This window comes from Sus scrofa, chromosome 4 (genome assembly GCF_000003025.6).
Source record: "Sus scrofa isolate TJ Tabasco breed Duroc chromosome 4, Sscrofa11.1, whole genome shotgun sequence".
NCBI classification, from domain to species: Eukaryota; Metazoa; Chordata; class Mammalia; order Artiodactyla; family Suidae; genus Sus; species Sus scrofa.
In genome coordinates this window covers 1,277,473-1,300,869 of record NC_010446.5, presented here as the reverse complement: position 1 = coordinate 1,300,869, position 23,397 = coordinate 1,277,473, and the positions used below count along the sequence as shown (strand labels likewise).

At 57.8% G+C, this 23,397-nt stretch overlaps 1 protein-coding gene across 1 annotated transcript; it reads left to right on the top strand.

Annotated features, from left to right (window-relative positions):
- On the top strand, positions 685–4,449 carry LY6L (lymphocyte antigen 6 family member L). Its single transcript, XM_021088762.1, has 3 exons — positions 685–1,361; positions 1,446–1,562; positions 3,611–4,449. The coding sequence occupies exons 1-3, from the start codon at positions 1,181–1,183 to the stop codon at positions 3,835–3,837; spliced, it is 525 nt and encodes a 174-aa protein (XP_020944421.1). The 5' UTR covers positions 685–1,180; the 3' UTR covers positions 3,838–4,449.

The following is a 23,397-nucleotide window of genomic DNA, read 5'->3' as shown; positions in this document are numbered from 1 at the left end:
GCGAGACAGGCTCAGGCCAAAGCCACCCTCAGAAAGAAACGGTCCGTCTCCTGTATGGGGGTGCTGGGAGCTGGACTGAGAGCTGCGGGTCAGCAGCCTCGCCACGCAGGGGCCGTCGGAACCGCCTGCCTTCTTGGGGAGCAGAGCACCCCGCAGCACCACAGCAGCAACCCGAGCCACAGCAGGGCCAACGCCAGCTCTTTAACCCCCTGAGCCACCAGGGAACCCCTTTTGGGCTTTTCATATGGCACATTTCATTGATTTTCAAGAGGTAAATCAACTCTCCACTCCCTGGCTAAACCCAGACGGCTCGTGGTACCTCCTTTCTCATGTACTGCTGCGCTCGGGTCTGCCCTTGGCTCAAGGTGAGCAGATCCCCAGGAGACAAGGGCTGCTTCCTGCCTCATAAGGCGGTGGTTGCCTTGTCTCTGAGGGGCCACGTTAGCATCTGCAAGCCGCACGGCTTCTCTTCTGAGGGATATGGTGCCATGTACCTTTCTCGATACCACTCCTCTGGCACTGGGTGGAATTGTCCCCCCAAAAGATAGACTCAGTGTCCCCCTTCCCTCCTCCCTTCTCCCCCTTCTCCCCCCTTCCCCCCTTCCCCCCTCCCTTCTCCCCCTTCCCCCCTTCCCCCCCTTCTCCCCCCTCTCCCTTTCCCGCTCTTCCCCATCTGGCCCCGGACCCTTATTTCCCGGGTTCCAGCTCCGCGCCTGGCTCGCGACGCTTCGCTTCTGGAAGGCCCTGCACCTCGGCCAAGCGCCCCCGGCTCTCGGCTCCATGATCCCTCCGCCTCCAAACCGCAGCACCGCCCACCACACCTGCGGGACGTGGCAGCGCTCCTGAGCCTCTGGGGCGGGAGCAGTGTGGTCCCTTGTGCCCGCGGTGTGAACCGGCCCCGTTCCACACGAGTTTGTTACCGGAAGAGAAGGACGCTCCGGAGCTGGTCCGGGCCGAGGCCGGCCCAGGGCATGAACCCACCGGGGAGCCGCCTCCCCCAGGCCTCCTGGACCCCGGGAGCCCCTCCCCTGAGCGGGAGATGCTGAGCGAGGGGCTGGGAGCCCCGCTCCCCCTCCTGCCCTTGGTGGGCCGACTCTCTCCGCAGCCGGGAGGGAAGGTGCAGGGGGAAGGATCAGGCTGAGAGGGAGGTTCCTGAGAACCAGGGTAGGCGAGGCCTCCAATGAGGAGGGTCCATCGGGGACGGAGGCGGGGGAGCTGGGGGCGCCCGGGCGGGGGAGCCTCCTCCTCTGCTCCACCCGCCTCCCCGCAGGCTGAGCCGCCCGGCGTCATGGGACGGCTGCTTCTGGTGCTGTGGGCGCTGCTGGGGTCGCGGGCGTGCGCCGGCGGCGCCGCAGAGCCAGGTAAGGGCCGCCGGGGGCTGCGGGGGCGGCAGGGGCTCCAGGCTGGCGGGGGCGCGGCTCCACCGCGGCGGGTGCTCCCCGCAGGCAAGAACCTGAGCTGCTACCAGTGCTTCAAAGTGAAGAGCCTGGGGTCCTGCAGGCCCGCCGCCTGCGCCTCCGCCGACGAGGTCTGCGTCTCCAACACGGTGATCTTCGTCCGGAGTGAGTCCCCGGCGAGCGCGGAAGGGGCTTCTCGGTGACTCGAGCCGAATCTTTGGGGGGCTGCGGGCAGGGGCGCCCTGAGGCCTGGGGCGCGGCCTCTCCTTCCTCTGCACTCAACCCCGGCCGCTACCTGAGACTCTGAGGTGGGACCATCTTTTTCTCCTTTCCAAATATGAGTTCCTTGGAGTCGCCTTGTGGATCAGCGGTAACTAACCCGATTCGTATCCATGAGGATGAGGGTTCGATCCCTGTACCCGCTCAGTGGGTTAAGGAGTTGCCGCGAGCTGTGGTGTAAGTCGCAGACGCAGCTTGGATCTGGCGTGGCTGTGGCTGTGGTGTAGGCCTGCAGCTGTGGCTCTGACTGGCCCCCCAGCCTGGGAACCTCCATATGCCGGGGGTGCGGCCCTAAAAAGACAAAAAAAAAAAAAAAATCGATCCTTCAACATAACTGCATTAGGAAGTCAGCAGCTGGAGGGCGAGAGGGCAGCCGGGGGAGAGGAGGGTCCCCCCAGGCAGGGGCGCTCCAGGACACTTGCCCACAGGCCACACAGCCACTTGGCTGACTGTAGGGCCTAAGTGGTATTTCACCAGCCAGGCTCCCAGATCCCTAGCGCCTCGGAAACGTCCTCTAGCAAACTGCTAGAAACGCTCTTTTATAAAAGCAAAAAGCCACCCAGAGAGAACCGGAAGTGCTCATGCTCCGCCGGTTGCGCTGGATGGCCCGGGGCCGCCAGCTGGGAGAGCTGCGACCTCTCTGTGTCTCTCTGTGGCTTCAAGACCCAGGGGCCTTGAGCATCCTTCATCCGGGGGGGTCCCCACAATGAACCACGGGAGATCTCCCCTCTTCTGATTTTCCAGCAAAGATACAAGAACGCGCATGTTGGGTGGCAGGGCTTCTGGAGGCAGGACCGGCTCTGATGTATGACCCTGCCTCTGGGGTCCCTTCCAGGGCTGCTCCGCTCAGGGACCAGCGTCACCCCCGCATCGCGAGCATGAGGCTTCCTTTCCGCCTTTACCTTTCTGGCAGGTTTCCATGGCTTTTCAGAGGAATTGTACCATCAGGGAGGCCCAGCCCTCCTCTGCCGCCTGAGGCCCTGGCCCTGCCCCGCACGTGGCGAGGGCATTAACCCTTTCAGCAAACATCGTTTGAACCTTTTCGCCTTCGTTTCATAGCACTGTTTCCTTTCTCTTTGGCTGCCCTAAGTTTTATGTTCCCAATGTCTTGGCCTGGAAGGCTGGGGGGATGGAGACCCCTTATCCAGGGAGCAGGAGTTGCAAAGGGCTTCTTTCAGGGGCCCCCCCGCCTGTGTCCAGCCTTTGCCTCATCTCCGCCCGATCCTCGCCCCGAGCAAAGGACGAGGGGGAGGCAGCTGCCCGAGGTTGGGGGCTTCTGGAGGAGGCTGGCCCGTCTCTTCGTTCCTTGGGGTTGTCCTAAGCCACGTGCGCTGAGCAGCCTCGGATTCGATGCCATCCGTGCGGAGAGCTGTCGTGTCACAGCAGAGTGTGGTTCAGTGTGGTGCAGGGCACACAGCAGATGCGGGACAAGCCAGCACGGCACAGCCAGCCCAGCGCAGGAGAGGTGGCCCTTTTCGGCTACAGCTCGGCTCGCGTTGAGTGTCTTGCCTCCCCCTGATGGTCCCTCACAGGTCCCTGCGCGTCGCCTGTGAGCCTGGCTGAGGCGGCCGGTCCTCCGCTGACCCTCCCTTTTCTGTCTGCCTGGCTTTGCCGCCTTTGCCCATGGTCCCCCAGACCCTGGGCTGCCCGAGTGTCCAGGCCGAGGGTGGCTTCAGGAAAGCGCTCCGACCAGGGCCAGCAGTCCTGGACCTTGTCTTTGCTGTGACCTGGAAGGTGACCTTGGGCAGCCAGGCGCCCGCTGCCACGCGGGGCCCGGCCTGTGAGGGGATCAGGAGGAATTACCCCGCAGCCCTTGAGGAACCAACAATTCTCTGACTCCGAGGTGTGGTCCCGGCCTCCGCTGCCTCGTGGAGGGCACCCCCCACCCCCACGGCTCCTCCGCCGCCCTGGACGCGTTCCCTTCTCTTGCGCAGGACTCGGGGTGGGAGTTCTGCTCAGCAAGCGCTGTGCTCCCAGATGTCCCAACAGCAACATGAAGTCTGCGTGGCTGTCAGGCTCCGGGATGACCCGCAGGGTCGTCAGGCAGTGCTGCTCCGGGTCTCTCTGCAACGGGCCGCCCGCCCGGCAGGGGCGTCTCTGGGCCTCGTCAGGGGGGCTCCTGCTCCCCCTGGGCCTCAGCCTCCTCTGGGCGACGTGGTGAGAGCTCCTCCGCCCACCCCGCAGCCCAGCCTGTCCTCCCACCTCGGGCCTGCCTCCCCCCCTCTTGGGATTCTGGGCGGGAGGAAGCGCCGTCCCCTCGCCCTGGACCCGGCCACCTCTCCCGTCCCCGGCAGGGCCCCTTCGCTGACACATCCCGGGGCTCAGCCTGGCTCCCCGTGGGGGAGAGCGACGCCTGCCCTGAGTGGACGGCCCCGGGGCCCTGTGTCGGGTAGGAGGAGCCCGGCAAGGTAGAGGGTGGCCCAGCCCCAGCTCTGGCTCTGACCGGCTCTGCGGTCTTGGTGCCTCCACCCCCGCCATCTGGGCCACCTCTGTCGGTGGCCACCTAAGTCATCGGCCCAGGCAGAGAGGTGCGGTGGGACCACAGCCTTCACCTCCCAGAGACAATAAAGTCATTGCTTGGCTGTGCCCCCTACTGCTTCTTCTCTGTTTCCAGCCACCGCATCCAGACTGCACCCTCCGGCCAGCTCCCGCAGACCGCTGTGGGTGTGCCGGCCAGGGCTGGAGGGGTGGACAAAACTGCCAGCTACAGCCAACTGAGCTGGGGACAGGACCAGCACTGAGCAAGTAGGAGTCACAGGCTCAGGTCTGAGTCCTCAGGAGGGGCCGCTGGCCGCTGGGGGAGGGGGTTGGGGGTGTGACAGGGGTCAACCGTGCCCATCTAGGGCAGTGGCATGGGCAGAACCTGGGAGGTGGTGTGGGTCGCAGACGTGGCTCGGATCTGGCGTTGCTGTGACTGTGGCAAAGCCTGGGAACCTCCATGTGCCTCGGGTGGGGCCCTAAAAAGCCACAAATAAAACAGGATAAGACCCCATCATCACTCTGCTCCCTGATATTGTCTTTGAGATGCAAGCAAACAAACATCAATAAGAGAAAACAATTAGAGACATGAGAACTGGGGAAAACCCAAAGTCTCCTTGCAACTAACTTAATAGCATATTTCAAAAGCCCTCAAAGAGTAATGCTGAAACTAGCACAATCAATCACATCGTTCAGTACAGTAGTAAAATATGAAATGAAAATGAAAATCAATAGCCTTTTTATACGCAAGCAACAGCGAACCAGAAGACATAATGGGATATAAATTTTAACTTACAATTGGGGAACAGAGCTAATACTTAAAAATAAACATGACCCAAAATATGCAACATCTAAAGGAGGAAAATCTAACCAACTCCCCAGAGATGCAACAGGGGTCTCAAACTGCTGTAAAGGCACTCCTTGTCGGAGTTCTGGTCGTGGCGCAGTGGTTAACAAAGCTGCCTGGGAACCATGAGGTTGCCTGTTCGATCCCCGGCCTCGCTCAGTGGGTTCAGGATCCGGTGTTGCCGTGAGCTGTGGTGTAGGTTGCAGATGCGGCTTGGATGACCAGTTGCTGTGGCTGTGGTGCAGGCCAGTAGCTGCAGCTCTGGTTCGACCCCTAGCCTGGGAACCTCCACATGCCACAGGAGCGGCCCTAGAGAAGGCAAAAAAAAAAAAAAAAAAAAAAAAAAAAGGCACTCCTTGTTCTTGGACCTGATGATGCTAAAAATCATTAAAATGTCAGTTCTCCCTATACAAATTTTAATTTAATGGGATTACCATAAAAATAATAACAGTTTTTTCCTTGAAATGCACAAGTTGAAAGATTTGTAAACAAAAACATTCAAGACCAGTTAGGAAAAAAATGAAGTTATGAAGGGAGTTAGTATTCCCAGAAGTTAAAATAGAACTTTGAAAAAAAAAAAAAAAAAGCCCAGTGAATTCCAAATAGGAAAGAATCTAAAGAAATACACCCTCAGACATATCATCACTAACCGCTTAATGCGTTGATGTTGTCAGGATTCTCACTGTGGGGAAATGAGATAAAAAAGTTTCCGGGGGGAGTGGGAAACACGATGCTGCCTGGAGAGGTGCTAGCGTGAATATATATCCTCTGAATGAAACTTCTCAGTACCCATACGTGTACATTGGCCCAGATCTTGGGGGTTTTTTTATTTTTTATTTTTGGTCTTTTAGGGCCACACCCACAGCATATGGAAGTTCCCAGGCCAGGGGTCCAATCGGAGCTACAGGTGCCAGCCTACACCACAGCCACAGCAACACGGGATCTGAGCCGCGCCTGCAACCGACACCACAGCTCAGGGCAAGGCCGGATCCTCAACCCTCTGAGCAGGGCCAGCCGAGCGCTCATCCTCATGGATCCTAGTTGGGTTCGTTTCCTCCATGATGGGGACTCCTCCTGCTGCTTTTATAAATCTGAAAGTCTTTCTTTCTTTCTTTTACTGCACCCTCAGCATGCAGAAGTTCCCAGGCCAGGGATCAAACCCATGCCACAGCAGCAATGATGCCAGGTCCTTAACCACCAGACCACCAGGGAACTCCTGAAATTATCTCCACAAGAAAATTTTAAGCTATGAGCCTCTTAACAGAACGTCAGTTTTGGGAGTTCCCACCATGGCGCAGTGGAAACAAATCCGACTAGGAACCAGGAGGTTTTGGATTTGATCCCTGGCCTTGCTCGGTGGGCTAAGGACCCGGTGTTGCCACGAGCTGTGGTGTAGGTCACAGACGTGGCTCGGATCCTGCGTTGCTGTGGCGTGGTGTAGGCCGGCAGCTACAGCTCTGATTCAGTCCCTAGTCTGGGAACCTCCATGGGCCGAGGGTGCGGCCCGAAAAAGCCAAAAAAAAAAAAAAAAAAAAAAAAAAAAGAGAGAGAGAGAGAGAGACTATTCGTCTTTACTGTTTTTCACCTAAGCACAGACGGATGTAAATTTTGCTCAAACCACCACCCTTCACTGCATCCCACACACTTTGGGGAGTGGTTCTTCCTTCATTCGTCCTGTCTGGGTATTTAGAACCATATCTAAGACGTCCACTTCTATAAAAGTGTGCTCATCTGAAATGTATTTCTTTTTCGTTTGTGCATGGGAAAGATTGTATTTATCTTTTTTTTGTTATTGATTTCCAACTTAACTGCATCCAAGACAGAGAGTTAAGCCCTGAGGTATAAGAGAAGCGTTCTGAGAAATGATAGGATCTGGACGCCTTGGACAAGCTCAAAGCACTTGACGGTCTTGTTCCAGTGTCAGTTGCAGCCGCGCAGCGCCAGGGGCCGGGTGTTTAATTCCTGCCCCCGAGGGAGTGCCCGAGGGAGCTGCGGGCCATTCGTTTGAAACTTAACCCTGCGACCTGTCCTTGCTCACCCCGCCTCTTGCCCGCGTGGTGCAGAACTCAGGCTCTGCTGCGGGGGTGGGGGGTGTTCCCCAAAGCATCCTCAGAGCGGATGGCTGGGTCTGAGGCCCGCGCATGTGGGTGGACCCACAGGTGGGGGGCGCAGGCCCCGCCCCCTTCTCCGGCACCCCGGACCCACGCCAGGACTCAGTTCCTCCCCTCCTCAGGCCTCGGAGGCTGCAGACTCCAGAACCCAGGCCGGCTTCCCGGAGGCTGGCTTCCAGCAGGGCGGAGCTCGGGTCTGGGGAGGCGGAGGGGAGCGGGGTCAGGCGGGAGGCCCTGGGGTGAGGAGGACCAGAGGTGCTAGGAGGGGACACGCCAGAGGAACCAAGGGTAGCCCAGGAGTGGGACGAGGGAGGGGGAGGAGGGTGGGAATGGGGTGGGGGGGCCCTGGACGAGGCGCTCTCTGTGCCTCACCCTCACTCAGGCACCGCGAGAAGGGTCCTCGGCTCCTCTGGCTGGTCCTGTGCAGAGAAATGAGGTCAACAGCAGGTGCAGGGAGGGCCGGGGGTCTCCCTCGAAAGGGGTGAGGGCTGCGTGGGGCGTTTGCTCGTGTGTGCACGCGGCGGGCACCCTTGAGGAGGCCTGGGTCTGTGCACGCGCCCTAGGCATCTGCATGGAGGTGGCGGTTCCGACGCCAGCCTGCGGGTCCGAGTGTCAGGCCCGGGTCCAGGAGCCTCTGTGCTCAGGGTGGGGGGCGGGGTCCCCGGGGCACGGGGCACCCCGAGCCAACTCTGCCTCACCCTGGCCTCCCCGCAGACCCCAGCCTGTGTTGCTACCACTGGTTGCAGGTCACCCCGCCTCCCTGTGCGTACAAGCCGCCCGCACCCCTCAAACACGTCCTCCGTTTCTCCCACGTGGTGGATTTCCAAGTGGGTGGTCCCTAGGGCTGGCCCTGGGCTGCTCCCTCCGTGGGAGCTCCTGGCTGCGGGGCAGCCAGGCGCCTCCCCCTCAGTGGACCCCACGTGGACCCCACACCCCTGGTCTCCCTGCTCCTCCCACATGAAGCTCACGGGGCTAGGCTGGGATGAAGGGAGTCACCGAGGGGCCTCAGCAGGGGTGCTGTGGAGGGGCGTGCGGCCCGGGGCCCTTGGAGCCCCACAGAGACCGCCCCCTGCCTCTAGGAGGTGGCCCTGGGCAGCACTCGCGCCTTGGAGAGGCTGGTCCTCCATTCTGCTGGTCCACCTCTGCTCTCCCAGCCGTGGGGGCTCAGGGGCGGCAAAGACCCTTCAGGGTGAGCCCGATGGAGGGGCCCACGACTGGGAGCTGCTCCGCCCCGGGGCTGGCTCTTCCCGCGCCCAGCTGCCTGCCGTTCCCAGGAGACAGAGCCTTGGGCCTCCGCACAGTTTCTCAGCCACGCTCTGGCTGGAAAGCCTCCTCCTGAGGCTGGGTCTCAGCCACCCAGCCCAGCGGCCCGCTCTTCTCCCAGGGGGCTGTTGGTAATTTGCTTTCCCTTTGTGGGGTGTCGGAGGGGACCTGCGCGGCCAGGCTTGGGCTGTGCCCCGGGCAGTGCTAGAAATGGCCGGTTCCCCTAAATTGCGCACATAACCCGGCTCCCGCAGCACGCCCAGGCCCCGGGGCTGCAGGGGCTGCTGGCACCTGCCGAACCCCGTGTCAATGCCTTCCTCGCTCCCGGAGGCCTGGCTGGGAGCACGCGCTGTCCCCGCAGGCTTAGCACCCAGGACACTGATCGCCACGAGCTGCACGAGCTTCTGCGCCATCAGCAGCCCTCCTGAGCTGGACCCGATCCCCTCGGAAAACATCAGCCGCGCCGCGCCGTGTGCTGCCCGGTCAGCCTGTGTAACCGGGATGTCGACGCCAGTGCCAGGCTCCTGCGGCTCGGCCTGGGGCTCAGCCTCCAGCAGGCTCTGCTGTGGGGACCGTCTTCCTGCTCCCCCAGGCCCCTCCCTGGGGACTGGTGACAGGGCCGACCCTCTGAGATGACACGCTCCACCCCCCAGGCTGGCAAGTCCAAGAACTGGCCCAGCCCCACGTGTCCTCCTGGCCCTGGGGTTGGGGGGCAGTTTCCTTCTGGTCCAGCTCCCGCCTGCAGGCCACCTTCAGAGGGTCTCGCCCAGACGAAGCATCACCCTGTCCCTTCTACACCCGTGAGGCGTGGCGACATTTGTCGCCACATGGAGCCTGCAGTTCACGTCCCTGGGGGAAGCCTCCCAAGTGTGCCCCACAGGCCAGGGGGACATGGATCAATAAAGCAAAAGCAGGAGTCCCCATCGTGGTGCAGGGGAAGCGAATCCGACTGGTATCCATGAGGATGCGAGTTCGATCCCTGGCCTTGCTCAGTGGGTTCAGGATCCGGCATCGCCACGAGCTGTGGTGCAGGTCGCAGACACGGCTCGGATCTGGCGTTGCTGTGGCTCTGGTGTAGGCCAGGGGCTGCCGCTCTGATTCAGCGCCTTAGCCTGGGAACCTCCATATGCCGCGGGTGCGGCCCTAAATAGCAAAAATAATAATAAAAAATAAAGCCAAAGCGAAGAAGGAAGAGAGCGATGCCTGGATGTCAGGTGGAGACGGGCCAGGCCTGAACCACCGGTGAGCAAGGAAGGAGGCTGTGGGCCGTGGGGAAACGGGAGAAAGTGACCAAGCAGAGGGGGTGGCCCGCATGAAGATGCGACGCGTGGTGGGGGCGCTCTTGTTTAGCCTCAGCCCTCCGTGCCAAGCCCCGCCCTCCCCGCCCCGACCCCGCCCACCCCCACGCGCACCCCCACCCCCCGACCCCCGTCACTCTGCGGGGCCCGGGTCCTCTCCAACCAGGAGGTTTAAGCCAACGTGGTCACCGAGACGCAGGGCCCAAACCACAGTCTCCAGCCGCAGGGCAGGCGGGAAGCTCGCACCCAGCCGCTCACGGAGCCGGGCTTCAGAATCCGGCCCTGGAGACGGCCGATCCCCGTGGGGGGGCCCCGTTCGGCGGGAAAGAGTGGTTCGGCTTACCTCGCAGACGTGGCCGAATCGCTCACCTGGAGCGCCCCGTCCCAAGCCCTCATCCGGATCTCGGAGGGGCCCCGCCTTCCCCGCTGCACACACTGGTTTAGAGCAAGCGGGCCCCTGTCCCGGCGCTGTCCCCCGCAGGCTGTCCCCACGGCCCGCCCCAGCTCGGGGGCAGGGGCAGTGTTTACAAAGGGCCCCGGCAGGTCCTGAACTCACCAGCTTGTGCCCAATGCAAGGAAGCAGGACGGGCCAGGTCAGAGGGCAGCGGCGGCAGCGTCTGGTCAGCTGGGCGTGGGCGCAGGCTGTCAGCTCTGCTGGGGGCTCGGTCACAGGCCTGTGCGGGGTCACACGCTTACAGCAGGGTCAAGTCTCTGATCCTTGGGAAGGTCAGACCCTTTCAAGGTCCACCTGCCAGAGACCCCAGAGACCGTGGAGCCACAGCCACGGCTCCTCCCATCCCTCTCAGGCCAGCAGGGGGTTCTGGGCACAGCGACTGCTCCCTCACCCCGCGGCGCCGAGTCCTGGGGTTCCTGCTGCCTTACTGCCCAAGGCCTGCTGGGCTCACTGGTGTTTTGTGGGACTCCAGGGGTGCCTGGTCCAGGTTGTCCGCCCAGAGCCTCCTGTGTCCTGTGTGTGGGGGAGGGAAGTAGCCCTCCATCCCAGCCCCAAATTCTGAGGGGCTCCCCTCCTCCACCAAGGCAGCCAGTCATCCCCCCGCCCCCCACTCCTTCCTGGGCTCTACCCGCCTCCTCCCCACCCCCACCCAGAGGAGGTGTCAGGTGTCTCCTGGGCACTGCAGCCCTTCCTCCACCAGATGGGGCCTGAGCACCGTGTGGCCATAGCTGAGCTCTGCCCCAGTCGCCACGGCTGGGCCCCCCACAGGACAGAGCAAGACCCCAGAGCTAGGAGAGCCTCACAAACCCAACCTCACAGACAAGAGCCGGCTCACAGGGCATCTGCGAGGTCGCAGGCCCACTTGTCCCCCTGAAGCCTGGCACCCAGGCACACTTGTGCCCCATCAGCTTTGTCTGGTTCCCAGACGGTGGCGCTCTTGTCCTGAGGTGCCTGCTGTCCTCCGGAGAACTGAGGAAATAGCCAGAAATCACGGTGTGGGGCCTGGGGCTCCGGAGGGAAAAGTTTGTGGGTAGTGAAACCAGGTTCAAGGGTAGCAGCCTTACTGAAAACAACACACAACCACCTAAAAATGTCACATCAGCGTTGTTTATGAAGTTTCTGCACAGATACGTACATGAAAGTATATTGAACATGCACATTCATTGAACATGAAAAACATGGTTTTTCATCTATAAAAGTGATATTTACCTACCAGTGTGGGGTGTGTTTACCTGTCTATCTGTAAGACTACTTATGTGCTAATCTACTTTCTTTCTCACCTTGGGTGCCAGGAAGCTCAGATCCCCATTTGCACCTCCCCCAGCAAGGGTGTAAAGCTCTCCGCTATTCCTGTCGCCATGCTCCTGGCTGCCTTCCGTGTCACACACTGGAAAACTTTCTCATTTCCCTCCTTCTAAGACTCTCCAATCCCTGGTTCTCAGATCTGGGCATCTTTGTCCCCTCCTGGCCCTGCTCGGCCCTCTGCGTAAAGCTCGGCCTGGGAAAAGCGCCTCTTCTAGTTTCTCCCTGCAGTCCATCTCTGACTTTCCAGGCCACTTCCTGAAAAGATGAAAATCAACTCAATTCCAGGGCTTGCGCGTGGAACTAGAATTTAAACAGCAAACACTTGGGGCATCCAAAATATTCCTCGCTCACTTTGCACGCCCTGAGAAACTGACCAAACCCTCCGGAATTGCCCTCTGCCCCGGGTGTGTCTCTCCCACTGCAGGAGAGCTTGCTATTGTCAGTTCATCAAAATGAGAGAGGGCGGTACACAGCGTGAAGTTCCGTAAAACAAGTGGCCCAGGCGCCCTCGGGCACTCCCGCTGGGGCAGTAATTAAACGCCCTGCCCCTGGCACTCAGGTGCTGGAACCGAAACTTGAGCAAGACCGTCCAGTGCTTTGATTTTGGTCAGTGTCCGTCCAGGTTTATCATTTCTCCACAGTCTTCTTTATCTCATGCCCCAAGAGCAGAGTCCCTGACTTGGATAACAGTTAAGTTAGAAATTGATAACAAAAAGATAAATACGATTTTAACACATGGAAAAATCTAAAAAACACATTTCAAATTAATACACACTTTCTTTTTGGCTTTTTTATAGCCACACCCATGGCATGTGGAAGGTCCCAGGCTAGGGGTCGAATTGGAACTACAGCTGCCAGCCTCCACCACAGCCACAGCAACGCAGGATACGAGCCACATCGGCGACCTACACTGCAGCTCATGGCGATGCCGGATCCTTAACCCACTGAGCGAGGCCAGGGATCGAATTCGCATCCTCATGGATACTAGTCGGGTTCATTACTGCTGAGCCAAGACAGGAACACCAGTGGCAGGTTCTTTTCAGAGAGGCTTTACAGAAGTAAGGTAATACGCTTCTGGTCTATTTTTTTTTTTTTTTTTTTTTTTTTTTTGTCTTTTTTGTCCTTTTAGAGCCACACCTGTGGCATATGGAGGTTCCCAGGCTAGAGATCTAATCAGAGCTATAGCCACCGGCCTACTCCAGGGCCATAGCAAAGCCAGATCTGAGCCGCGTCTTTGACTTACACCACAGCTCACAGCAACACCAGATCCTGAACCCACTGAGCGAGGCCAGGGATCGAACCCACAACCTCATGGTTCCTAGTCAAATTTGTTTCCACAGCGCCGTGACAGGAACTCCTGGTGTTATTTATAAGAAGTTTTTCATAAATGTGTGTTAATTTTTTTTTCAAAAAAAATTTAGTCAGGGTCTGAGGTTAAAATTCATTTGTAGATTTTCTAATTTCAAGCCTTCCTTGGGTTCCTGGGTAAAACCTACCTTGGTCATCCTGAATTATCTTTTTATGCAACTTTTTGGATTTAATTTGCTAAAATTTTCCTTGTAGTTTGTTTCTGGGTTTCCTAGGGGTGGTCTGAAGTCACACCCATAGCTGTGAAAGTTCCCAGGCCGGGGATCAACCCGCAGTTTTCAGCCTGTGGCACTGCTGCAGCAATGCTGGGTCCTTAACCGGCGCTGCCAGAAGGGAACTTCCCTGCTTCTGTTTTGCGTAAATGGGCCAGTAATGGTCTTGCCAAGGTTTTCAGGTCTTCCCATTATAGCAGCCTTTTGGTTGAATTGGGGAGCCGTCTCTCTTCTTATTCTTGAGAAAGTGCAAGAGCTTGAGGTGATCTGAAGGGCTAGGAAACCCACTTGTGACATCATCTGGGCCTAACGTGTCCTTTAGGGAGATTTTTGCTTTAATTTAGGTCGGCTATAGGACAAGTCACGCTATGTATTTAGGAGTCTGTTTTTCAAGGTATTCTTTTTTGGGGGGAGGGGGGTATAGCTGATTTACAGTTGGGTCAACGACCGCCGTCCAGCAAAATGACCCAGTCAAACATATACCCACCTTCTTCTTCTCATGCTATCTTCCATCACGGTCCATCCCAAGAGACTGGATCTAGTTCCCTGTGCCGTGCAGTGGGACCTCATTGCTTATCCATTCTAAATGGAATCATTTGCATCTTCCAACCCCCAACTCCCTGTCCAGCCAAGGCATTCTTTTCCGTGCATTTTTCCACTTCATCTGGTTTTGCAAACTGCCATATTATCTGTTTGGTCCATCGAAGTGTACTCTTTTTTTTTTTTTTTTTTTTTTTTTTTAAGGGCTGCACCCATGGCACATGGAGGTTCCCAGGCTAGGGATCCAGTCAGAGCTGTCACCGCCCGCTTTCGCCACAGACACAGCAACTCGGGATCCGAGCCGCATCTGCAACCTACACCACAGCTCACGGCAACGCTGGACCCTTAACCCACTGAGCGAGGCCAGGGATCAAACCCACAACTTCATGGTTGCTAGTCAGATTCGTTAACCACTGCGCCATGACGGGAACTCCAGATGTGTACTCTTTTTATCTTATTTACACGTGTCTGACTTTTTAATTTCCTTGTCCAATCGTGTCAGGAATTTCTTCTGTTGGTCTTGAAATAATTTTGGTTTCCTTCATCATCTTATCACCTTTTTTATTTTTCATTTATTTCCACAATTTCATTATTATCTCTTTTAAAACCTTTTTTTTTTTTATTTTTTTGATCTTGTCCTTTGTAGGGCCGCACCCGGGGCATATGGAAGTTCCCAGGCTAGGGGTCTAATCGGAGCTACAACTGCCAGCCTGCACCACAGCCCCAGATCCAAGCAGTGTCTTCGGCCTACACCACAGCTCAAGGCAGGGATCGAACCCAAAACCTCGTGGTTCCTGGTCGATTCGTCTCCACTGCGCCACAACGGGAACTCCCTCTTTTAACATCTGAGCTGCTGTTCATTTTTTAGGTCCAAAGTCGGACGCTTTCAGCTTCTTTTATTTTCTAGTGTAAGTAATTAAGGATAAAAATCCTCAGTATCCTGCATTCCAGTGATTCCGATATGTCCTTTTCCGTATTACTCAGTTAGAGAGAGTTTAACATTTCCATTGCAATTTCATTTTTAATCCATATGTATATCAGGATATTTTAATTGACTAGCATAAATGAGTTTTATTCGTCTGTTTGTGTTAATATTTAAGTTAAATGGGTGGTGACTAGGGAGTGGCTCAGTACACAGGCATCCAGGAGAAATCTACATCTTTAGAGTAAAATTAAAGAGCTTGAAGGTACTGTTCAAGCTTCCACAGCAAATGCTCACCTGTTCTTGGGGTGAAATGCTTAGTTTTTGCTTGTTTGTTTTTGCTCTCTTTTAATTTTTTTTAGGGCTGCACCCACGGCATATGGAGGTTCCCGGGCTAGGGGTCAAATCGGAGCCGCAGCCACCAGCCTATACCAGGGCCACAGCAATGCCTGATCCGAGCCGTGTCTGCAGCCTACACCACAGCTCACAGCAGCACCAGGTCCTTAACCCACCGAGTGAGGCCAGGGATCGAACCCACATCCTCATGGATCCTAGTCAGGTTCGTTACCGCAGAGCCATAATGGGAATTCCTGAAACGCTTGCTTTTGCAGAGGGGTGGGGAGCAGGAGGAGAAATGGCCTGAGGGAGACCACCGGTCCTGTCTAAACTGCGATCTTCAAGAGTCAAGAGGAGAAGGCTGGAGTTCCCGTCGTGGCGCAGTGGTTAACGAATCCGACTAGGAACCATGAGGTTGTGGGTTCGGTCCCTGCCCTTGCTCAGTGGGTTAACGATCCGGCGTTGCCGTGAGCTGTGGTGTAGGTTGCAGACGCGGCTCGGATCCCGCGTTGCTGTGGCTCTGGCGTAGGCTGGTAGCTACAGCTCCGATTCAACCCCTAGCCTGGGAACCTCCCTATGCCGCGGGAGCGGCCCAAGAAATAGCAAAAAGACAAAAAAAAAAAAAAAAAAAAAAAAAAGAGGAGAAGGCTGACAGCCCTCGGGTCCCGAGACCTGGTCACGTGTTCAGAGCGGGGCTGTGGCTGAGGAGCGAGCATTTGTGAGGCTCCCACTGCAGTGGAGAAGCTCGCCCCTGCCGGGTGCACACAAATGCCGAGGTCATCGTGTGTAACTGTCCCCTCTGCCTTGTCCCCCGGCAGCGAAGGGGGTCTGAGCGAGACCCCTCGGGTGGTACAGCAGAGTTGGAATTGGAGGCAGAGCGAGGGGGCCTTCCTAGGCATTGCTGTGTGCAGGGACCAGAGAACAGGAGGCCGGGCAGAGGACCGAACTGCCCCGTTTAGAGCCAAAGGGTGAAGAACCACAGAAGCCCCGATCATTGACTCCGAGAATCAGTGGGAGCGGGAAGGGCAGAAGCGAGGCTGGGCCTGGGACCGTCCCAAGGGCCGAGCCACCGCCTGTGGAGGGCGCAGGGCGTGAGGTACCCAGGTGGGAATCTCACAAGAAGGAAACGAGACAGGTGCACCTTCTTGTGCCCAGAGCCGAAGCGGAGCAAGTGCCCTGGATGCCGAAATTCCAGCCCAACGGCCCTCGGAGTAGCCAGTGACAGGGATCGGGGCTCGCTGGTAACTCCACGCAGGACAGGCCTCTTGACACCACGCTGGAGTCCACTCAGGGAAGTAGTGCCACTGCTGTGTGCACGGCTGTGCTGCGGGCCAGCGCTCGCAACAGTGGGGTCGTGGGAGCCCCGCCCAGAATCTGGATTGAAGCGGAGGTCGCTCAGGAAACAGGTGCCATTCCGTCCTTTACACTGGGGGCCGTGGAGCTTTTTTGACCATGACCCATATCGAGAAACACGGCGTGTGAGTGTGCACACGCACGTATATACACACTCACATACATACACATGTACACACACCTACAAACACGTGCGCACACACATCCCCATGCTTAGACACACTCGCCTACACACATGTGCACACATATAAATACACACACGTCCACCCATATGTACACAATCACGTAAATGCACACACACACTCACATTCAGCACACACAGAGATGTGGGTAATGCCACGCGCATTCAAACACACATGGAAAGGAAGGGTTCACAGCAGGTGGCAACCCTTCCCTCGGCCCCAGGGACGCCCTGGAGAAGGAGAAAAATTAGAAGCCAGGAAAGGAAACGCCGCCAGGCACATTTCCTGGTGACCCTGCCGCTCAGAGCTGCTGCTGGGCCCCACTCGTGGACAAAGGGCAGTCCTCACCTCGGGCCGTGTCAGCGCATAACAAACGCGTCGGGAGGGGGGGCCTGGCCCGGGCGGTGTCAGTGTCTCCCCTGAGATTACCGGACGGAAGGGCAGCGTTTCACAGCAGAGACACCTGCTAGAGGTGACGGCCTCGGCCTGGGGCTCGGCCGGCCACTCCTCCACCTGGACCCCAGGCGGGAGGCGTGCAGGGATGCGGCGCCAGGCTTTCCCGCGGCTCACGGAGGCCTCGGCCCTCCAGCTCCGTGCTGCGTCCGGTCGGTGCTGAGGGGGAATGTGTTTGTTATGCCGACATGAGGCCCCCAAAGCCCACCGTGGGCGCAGACAACGCAAGTCTTGTATCCCCTACGGGGAGTGGGTCCTACCAGCGGCAAACGGAGGAGACAGACCTGGACCACACGGAGCTGCCCGGGGACGTCAGACGGGCATCAGGACGACCTTACCCCCCAGCTGTAGCTAATACGTAAAAGCGAGCCCTTCAGAGGAGCCGGATAATGAGAAAGTCCCACCCATCTTCCAGTCTCTTCTCTCGTGACCGATTAATCAGACGCCATAGTCACGTGGAGAGTAACTCAGCTGAGAACTCCGTTTTCGCCAAACCCTGCAGAGGTGCACTGCCGTGCGGGGCACCAGGGACCCCACAGGAGCTCCCGCAAAGCGCGGGCCTCTGCGGGAAGAGGCAAGAGCAGAAAATCTGTTGACTCCTTACTGCGATGACTCATCACCGGCGCTTGAACCAGCCATGTGAGGCGGGCACACGGATGCCCTGGACACCGCTGCCTGGAGTGGTCCTTTGGATGGACGGCCGGGCCCCACGGGCTACAGACTTTGGGAGCAGCACTTCCAGGTGGCTGAACAACTAAGGTGCTGCAGTGGGTAAGGGGGGGAGCCTATCTGCTGTCCCCCCCACCACCCCACGAATGGCTGGCGTTGTGATGAACAGGGGACACCTATTTACGCCATTGGCAGGACACGACAGCTGCTGTGATCAAGACCGTCTCCTCAGTAACCTGTGCAGCCTTACTCTTTGCGGGGGGTGGGGGGCACAAGGCGTGGTGGGGACAGGACGCAGGCTAACACAGACGGGTGACATGAAGAGAAGAATGAGAAGACCTGGGGTGGGTGGCACTGGGGAGGACCATGCAGTGCCGGGATGAAGGCAGAGGCCACTGACCTGGCATGGAGGAGGCGGTCACACCGCCAAGGGCAGGGGGCCCAGGAGCCCCTGGGCCATGTGCGGCTCTCAGAGGCTGCCTCCACCCGCTCTGGAGGATTCAAGGCCAACGATGAGGATGGGAGTCGGAACAGAAACAGGACTGCAGAACAGAGCCTGCCCCACAGACTTTGAAACACACGGTTTCCGAATGAGCCGGGTTGGGGGGTGGGGGATGGGCTGGGGGTTGGGATGGAGACGCTATGAAATCGGGTTGTGATGAGTGTTGTACACCCATAAATGGAATAAAATCCATTGAGTAATTAAACACGAAAGAAACAGTAGCAGGAGGCGCTTCTGTGGTTCCGGAGTATTATCCCCAAGAGGTGTTTCCGGGCGTGTGACAAAGGCCACTTTGCCCCTCGCCTGCCCGGCCTCCGTCAGGTGTCAGGTGCAGAATCCAGGAGGCCGAAGACAAGGGTCCAGAGTGTCCGCGGGTGGGCTTCGTTCCCACCCACCCCCTTCCACCGCCTTGCCCGGCAGCACGCAAAGGACACCGGCCGTGAAGGGGAACAGCCCCTCAGCCCCGCGATGCTGGCGCCGGCGACACGGGCGCGCGGGGAGCAGACCTCCGGGGGCTCAGGCTGGGGGGCGGAGGCAGGGCGGGGGCTGGGGGGACCCGGTCCCTGCGATTATTGCTCCATCGCAAGGACGCTTGGATCTTGTGGCAAACTGTCACAGGTGGCAGCAGAGGAGCTGAGGACGGCAGGCCCCGTGTGATGCCCGGGGACAGGCGGCCAGAGCCGCCCCAACGCGGGGTCCTCGCGGTCCTGGGCACTGCGGGGGCGGAAGCATCCGACGGCTGCAGCCCAGGGGACCCAGTCGCCACTCACACGTGCGCCCAGCTCCCCGGCTCCAAACACCCAGTCTCGGCCCGGCGAGCGGCGCAGGGCTGCTCCGCTGGGTCAGGCGGGGCCGGGAGGGACCGCACGAGATGGCAGGGACGGCGACGGCGGGAAACCCTCTTCTGGGTCCGGCTCCTCCGCTCTCCTCAGTGCGGGGCCCAGCAGCCCTCGGCCTCGCCCCTAACCCGCCGCCCTGCGAGGCGGGTCCGGCCAGCGCGCCCTCAGATGCCCGCCTGGGGTCTGCCGGGAGGCCCCCTCTGCGGCATCAGCACCTGCATGGTCTGCTCACCCCGCTGAAGCAGCCGCTGGGACAGGGAGCTCCCCGTTGTGCTCAGGAGTAAAGAACCTGACTAGTGTCCATGAGGATGTGGGCTCAGTCCCTGGCCTCGCTCAGTGGGTTAAACGATCTGGTGTTGCCCTGAGCTGTGGTGTAGGTCGCAGATGAGACTTGGATGGGTTGCTGCTGCGCTGGTAGCGGAGGCCAGCAGCTCCATCTCCAATTCCACCCCTTAGCCTGGGAACTTCCATGTGCCCCAGGTGGAACCACTAAAAAAAAAAAAAAAGACAAAAAGAATGAAACTGTGCCATTTGCAGCAACATGGATGGACCTAGAGATTGTAAGTCAAAGACAGGTATCATGTGGTAACACTTATATGTGGAAGCTAAAAAGATGACACAAGCGAACTTCTTTACACAACAGAAACAGACTCACAGACTCGGAAACAAACTTACGGTTACCCAAGGGGACAGGTGTGGGAGGGACCTATGGGGGGGGGAGGGGGTTGGCATTGGCCTTTGCACACTGTTGTCCATGGAACACATGGTCGGGGGAGCTGCTCTATAGCACAGGGAAGTCTGCTCAGACTCGGTGTCCACCTACGTGGGAAAAGCATCTGTAGCAGAATGGGTATCTGTCACATTTAATAGCTGACTCTGCTGTACAGCAGAAATTAACTTAACGTTGTCCATCAGCGATCCTTCAAGAAAATTTCAAAAATGAATAAAAGGAAAAAAGTTTTTTATTTTTATTTTTTTGCTTTTTAGGGCCACACCTGCGGCACATGGAGGGGCCCAGGCTAGGGGTCCAATCGAAGCTGTAGCCACTGGCCTACACCACAGCTCACCGCCACCCTGGATCCCTAACCCACTGAGCAAGGCCAGGGATCCAACCCGCAACCTCATGGTTCCTAGTCGGATTCGTTTCTGCTGCGCCACGACAGGAACTCCAGGAAAAAGTCTTTTTTAAAAGAAAACGGGGCGATTTAATAATGGTGGCCCCCCCTCCTGGCCAAGGGAAAAACCAGCGTTTAGCTGCTCAATGCCCCAAGCCAGGGGCAGGCAAGGGGAGACCCTGAGGGCCAACGGGACCCTCCACCCTGGTTCCTGAGCCCGTCATTTGAGGCAGATTCTTCAAAGGACCCTTCTAGGCTACAAACACAGTTGGTTCTTGGTGTTTATGGTGGTTCTATTCCATGAGGTCAGCGAGAACACGGAATTGCAGAGTACAGAGCCACTGCTCCTGCAGAGACGCAGGCTCCCGCGGGCCTGTACGTAGCCACCTTTCCACCAGCCAGTCCCCAGAAGCATCTGCAAACCACACATCTGACTAGGGGTTAACATCCAAAATAGAGAGAGAACTCAGACAACTCAAAAGGGGGGGAAAAAAGCAATTTAAAAATGGGCAGAGGACCTGAACAGGTATTTTAGCAAAGGAGACAGGCGGATGGCTAACGGATACAGGCAAAGATGCTCGGCATCACTAACCATCAGGGAAACACCGCACGCATCAAAACCACAACAGACATCAGCTCACACCCATCCGAAGGGCGGTTGTCAACAAGACAGCAAATAGCCAGTGTTGGTGAGGATGGGGAAGGGCAGCCCGCGTGCACGGCTGGTGGGAAGGCAGAAGGGTGCAGCCACGGCGGAAAACAGTGCGGAGGTTCCGCAAAACAGTACGCATAGAAGTACCATGTGATCCAGCGATTCTGCCTCTGGGTATTTATCTAAAGGAAACAAAAGCTCTGTGTGGAGGGACAGCAGCCCCCCGTGTTCACAGCGGCATCATTCACAACCGCCAAGACAGGCCAGGGACCCAAGCACGTGTCAGTAGAACAGATCAAGAAGATATGACAACGTGGCCGAGCCTTGAGGGTTTTACGCAAAGTGACGTGAGTCAGACAAAGAAAAGAGCTCACCTGTGTGATCTCACCTGTGTGAGGAACCCAAGCAAACCGGACTCCCGGATAACAGACAGCAGATGGTGGTTGCCAGAGGCGGGCGGTGGAGGCTGCAGGAAATGGATGAAGGCGGTCAAGGGGTACGTTTCTCTTGCTCTGAGCCACCTGTTTGTGGTGCTTTGTTACAGCAGCCCTGGGATGCTCACGCGGTAAATCCGCTCTGCTGGGCTGGCTCCGAGGCCGGCTGCCCTCATAGCCGTGGTCCCCGCTGCCTCCGTCTAGGGCCCATCCCCACGTCTGCACCTGGACCTCTGTGGGTCCAGAGCCTCTCGGACCCCTGCCTCGTCCTGCTCAGCCCAGGCACGTCCTGAAGAGCCTGCCTGTGGCTGCTCTCTGGCTCACGTGTTCCAAGCATGAGCTGCAGGGCACAGACACAAGCGTGGAGGGGGTTGCTCCTTTTTGTTCCATGTGAGGGTATTTCTCACACTCCAGGTGCATGAAGCCGAATTTTCCTCGTGATCTTTGCTCTGTGATGCTCATCACCGGCCCCTCCTCACACGGCCCTCGTTCCTTCTTAATAACGTGACCACTGCCCATGGACTCGCCAACCGACAGGAAGACGACACTTAAAGGACAACAACTGCTCCCTGTGGGACCCTCCTCAATCCCCTGTGTCCCCAACATGCCCCTACCTCCCCATCCTAAGACAGCAGCAGATTCTGGAAGCTTTTTTTTTTTTTTTTTTTGGCCATTGCCCACAGCATGTGGAAGTTCCTGGGCCAGGGATCGAACCCGCGCCACAGGAGTGACAACGCTGGATCCTTAACCCGCTGAGCCACCAAGGAAATTCAGGTTCTGGAATCTTGGGTTGACTGTTCTTCTTGTCTCCAGATGGATGATAGATGATAGAGAGATAGACGGACAGATGATTAGATAGATAGATAAATAGATAGACAGACAGGCAGGCAGATGCTAGGTTGATAGGTGATGAAGATGGGTAGATAATTGATAGGTGATATAGAGTTTTACTGTCTATAATGCAATATTCTTCTATCACATTTATATAACGCAACATATAAAATAATGTTTGTCTGAGTGTCCGCTTCCTCTGATCTGTTGGGACTCTTCTACTCACTTCGCCAACATCCGTCCATGCTGCTTTGGGACACCTGCGCCTTCACAGCAGCTGCCATGTGACATCCCAGCCTGCGAGTCCATCGTGCCTCATTAACCCACACTCCCTCTGGTGCGCATGTGGGCTGCTCCAAGGCTTCTGCTCTTGCGAACAGCGCACCTGTACACAGCTCCTGGAACACACACTTCATTTCACCAGGGGATGTGCCAGGAGACGGCGTGGTTATGGGGAGCAGAGTCACCAGCTCTGGGAGTGGGACAGGCCGCGTTCCCCAGGGCCATCCCAGAGGGCCTGGCAGACCATCCGCGGAGCCCAGGGCTACAACTCTGCATCCATGGCCCGTGCCTCCCTGGTCAGCTCGGAAGCCGGACCTCTCCCCCGTGCGCACGCTCCCTGAAGCTCGTGCCTGTCCCTGCAGGGCGCCGGGGACGCGCCCGGGCCCCCCACGACGTCGGAGTGGAATGCGTGGCTCGAGCAGGAGGACTCTGCCAGAACTCGCAGGGGCCTTGGAGGCATGGTAACCATGGTGATCACAGCAGGGAACACTAGGGGACATTCACCAAGGACCCACTCAACGTTTGACTAGCTAGTGGCGAAGTCTCCCTCCCAGCCGTGTTCCCCTGGACAGACCAGCCCTCCCCTTTAGGGCCTCCCCCGGATCAAGACACCATGTCACCTCAGGAAGGCAGACGCCTGTTTTCCTGTCCGTCTTGATGTCTGTTTGTCTCATTGCCTGGCTGGAGACACAGTCTGCCCGGGGGCCCAAAGTAGGGGACAAGGGCCCTGTGCTCTGGAGGAATGGAGCAGGGGACCCCAAGTTTTCCTCTCAGATTAGGGAGCTCTGGGATGTGGGGTCCATAGGGATGCTGAGCCTGGGGGCCGCAGCCTCCAGCTGGGGCTCACTCCACCCACAGTGGTCGTCCCCCAGGCATGTTCCGGAAGAGCCCCCTCTCATCAGTTCATGGTTCTTTTTTTTTTTTTTTTTTTTTTTTTGGCCTTCCAGGGGCACACGGATTTCCTGGAGTCGCACTGGATCCTTAACCCACTGTGCCAGGCCGGGGGTCAAACCTGTGTCCCAGCTCAAGGTTCTTGACTTCTCCCAGCTTTCACTCATTTTTTATGTGACTCATTCATTCGTTCAGCAAATTGGCGCCTCTCAAAGGTAGTCTCAGCTGGTGGTGCATGGAGGAAGACCCAGCCCAGCTCTGCAGCCCTCAACGCCAACCCCGCCTCACTCGGGCCACTTTGTTGCAACCAAAGAGGGATCGGTCCCTCCTGGCACCCTCCCCGGGGGCAGGACCCAGGGCGACTGGTCCATCCACCCCCTCCCC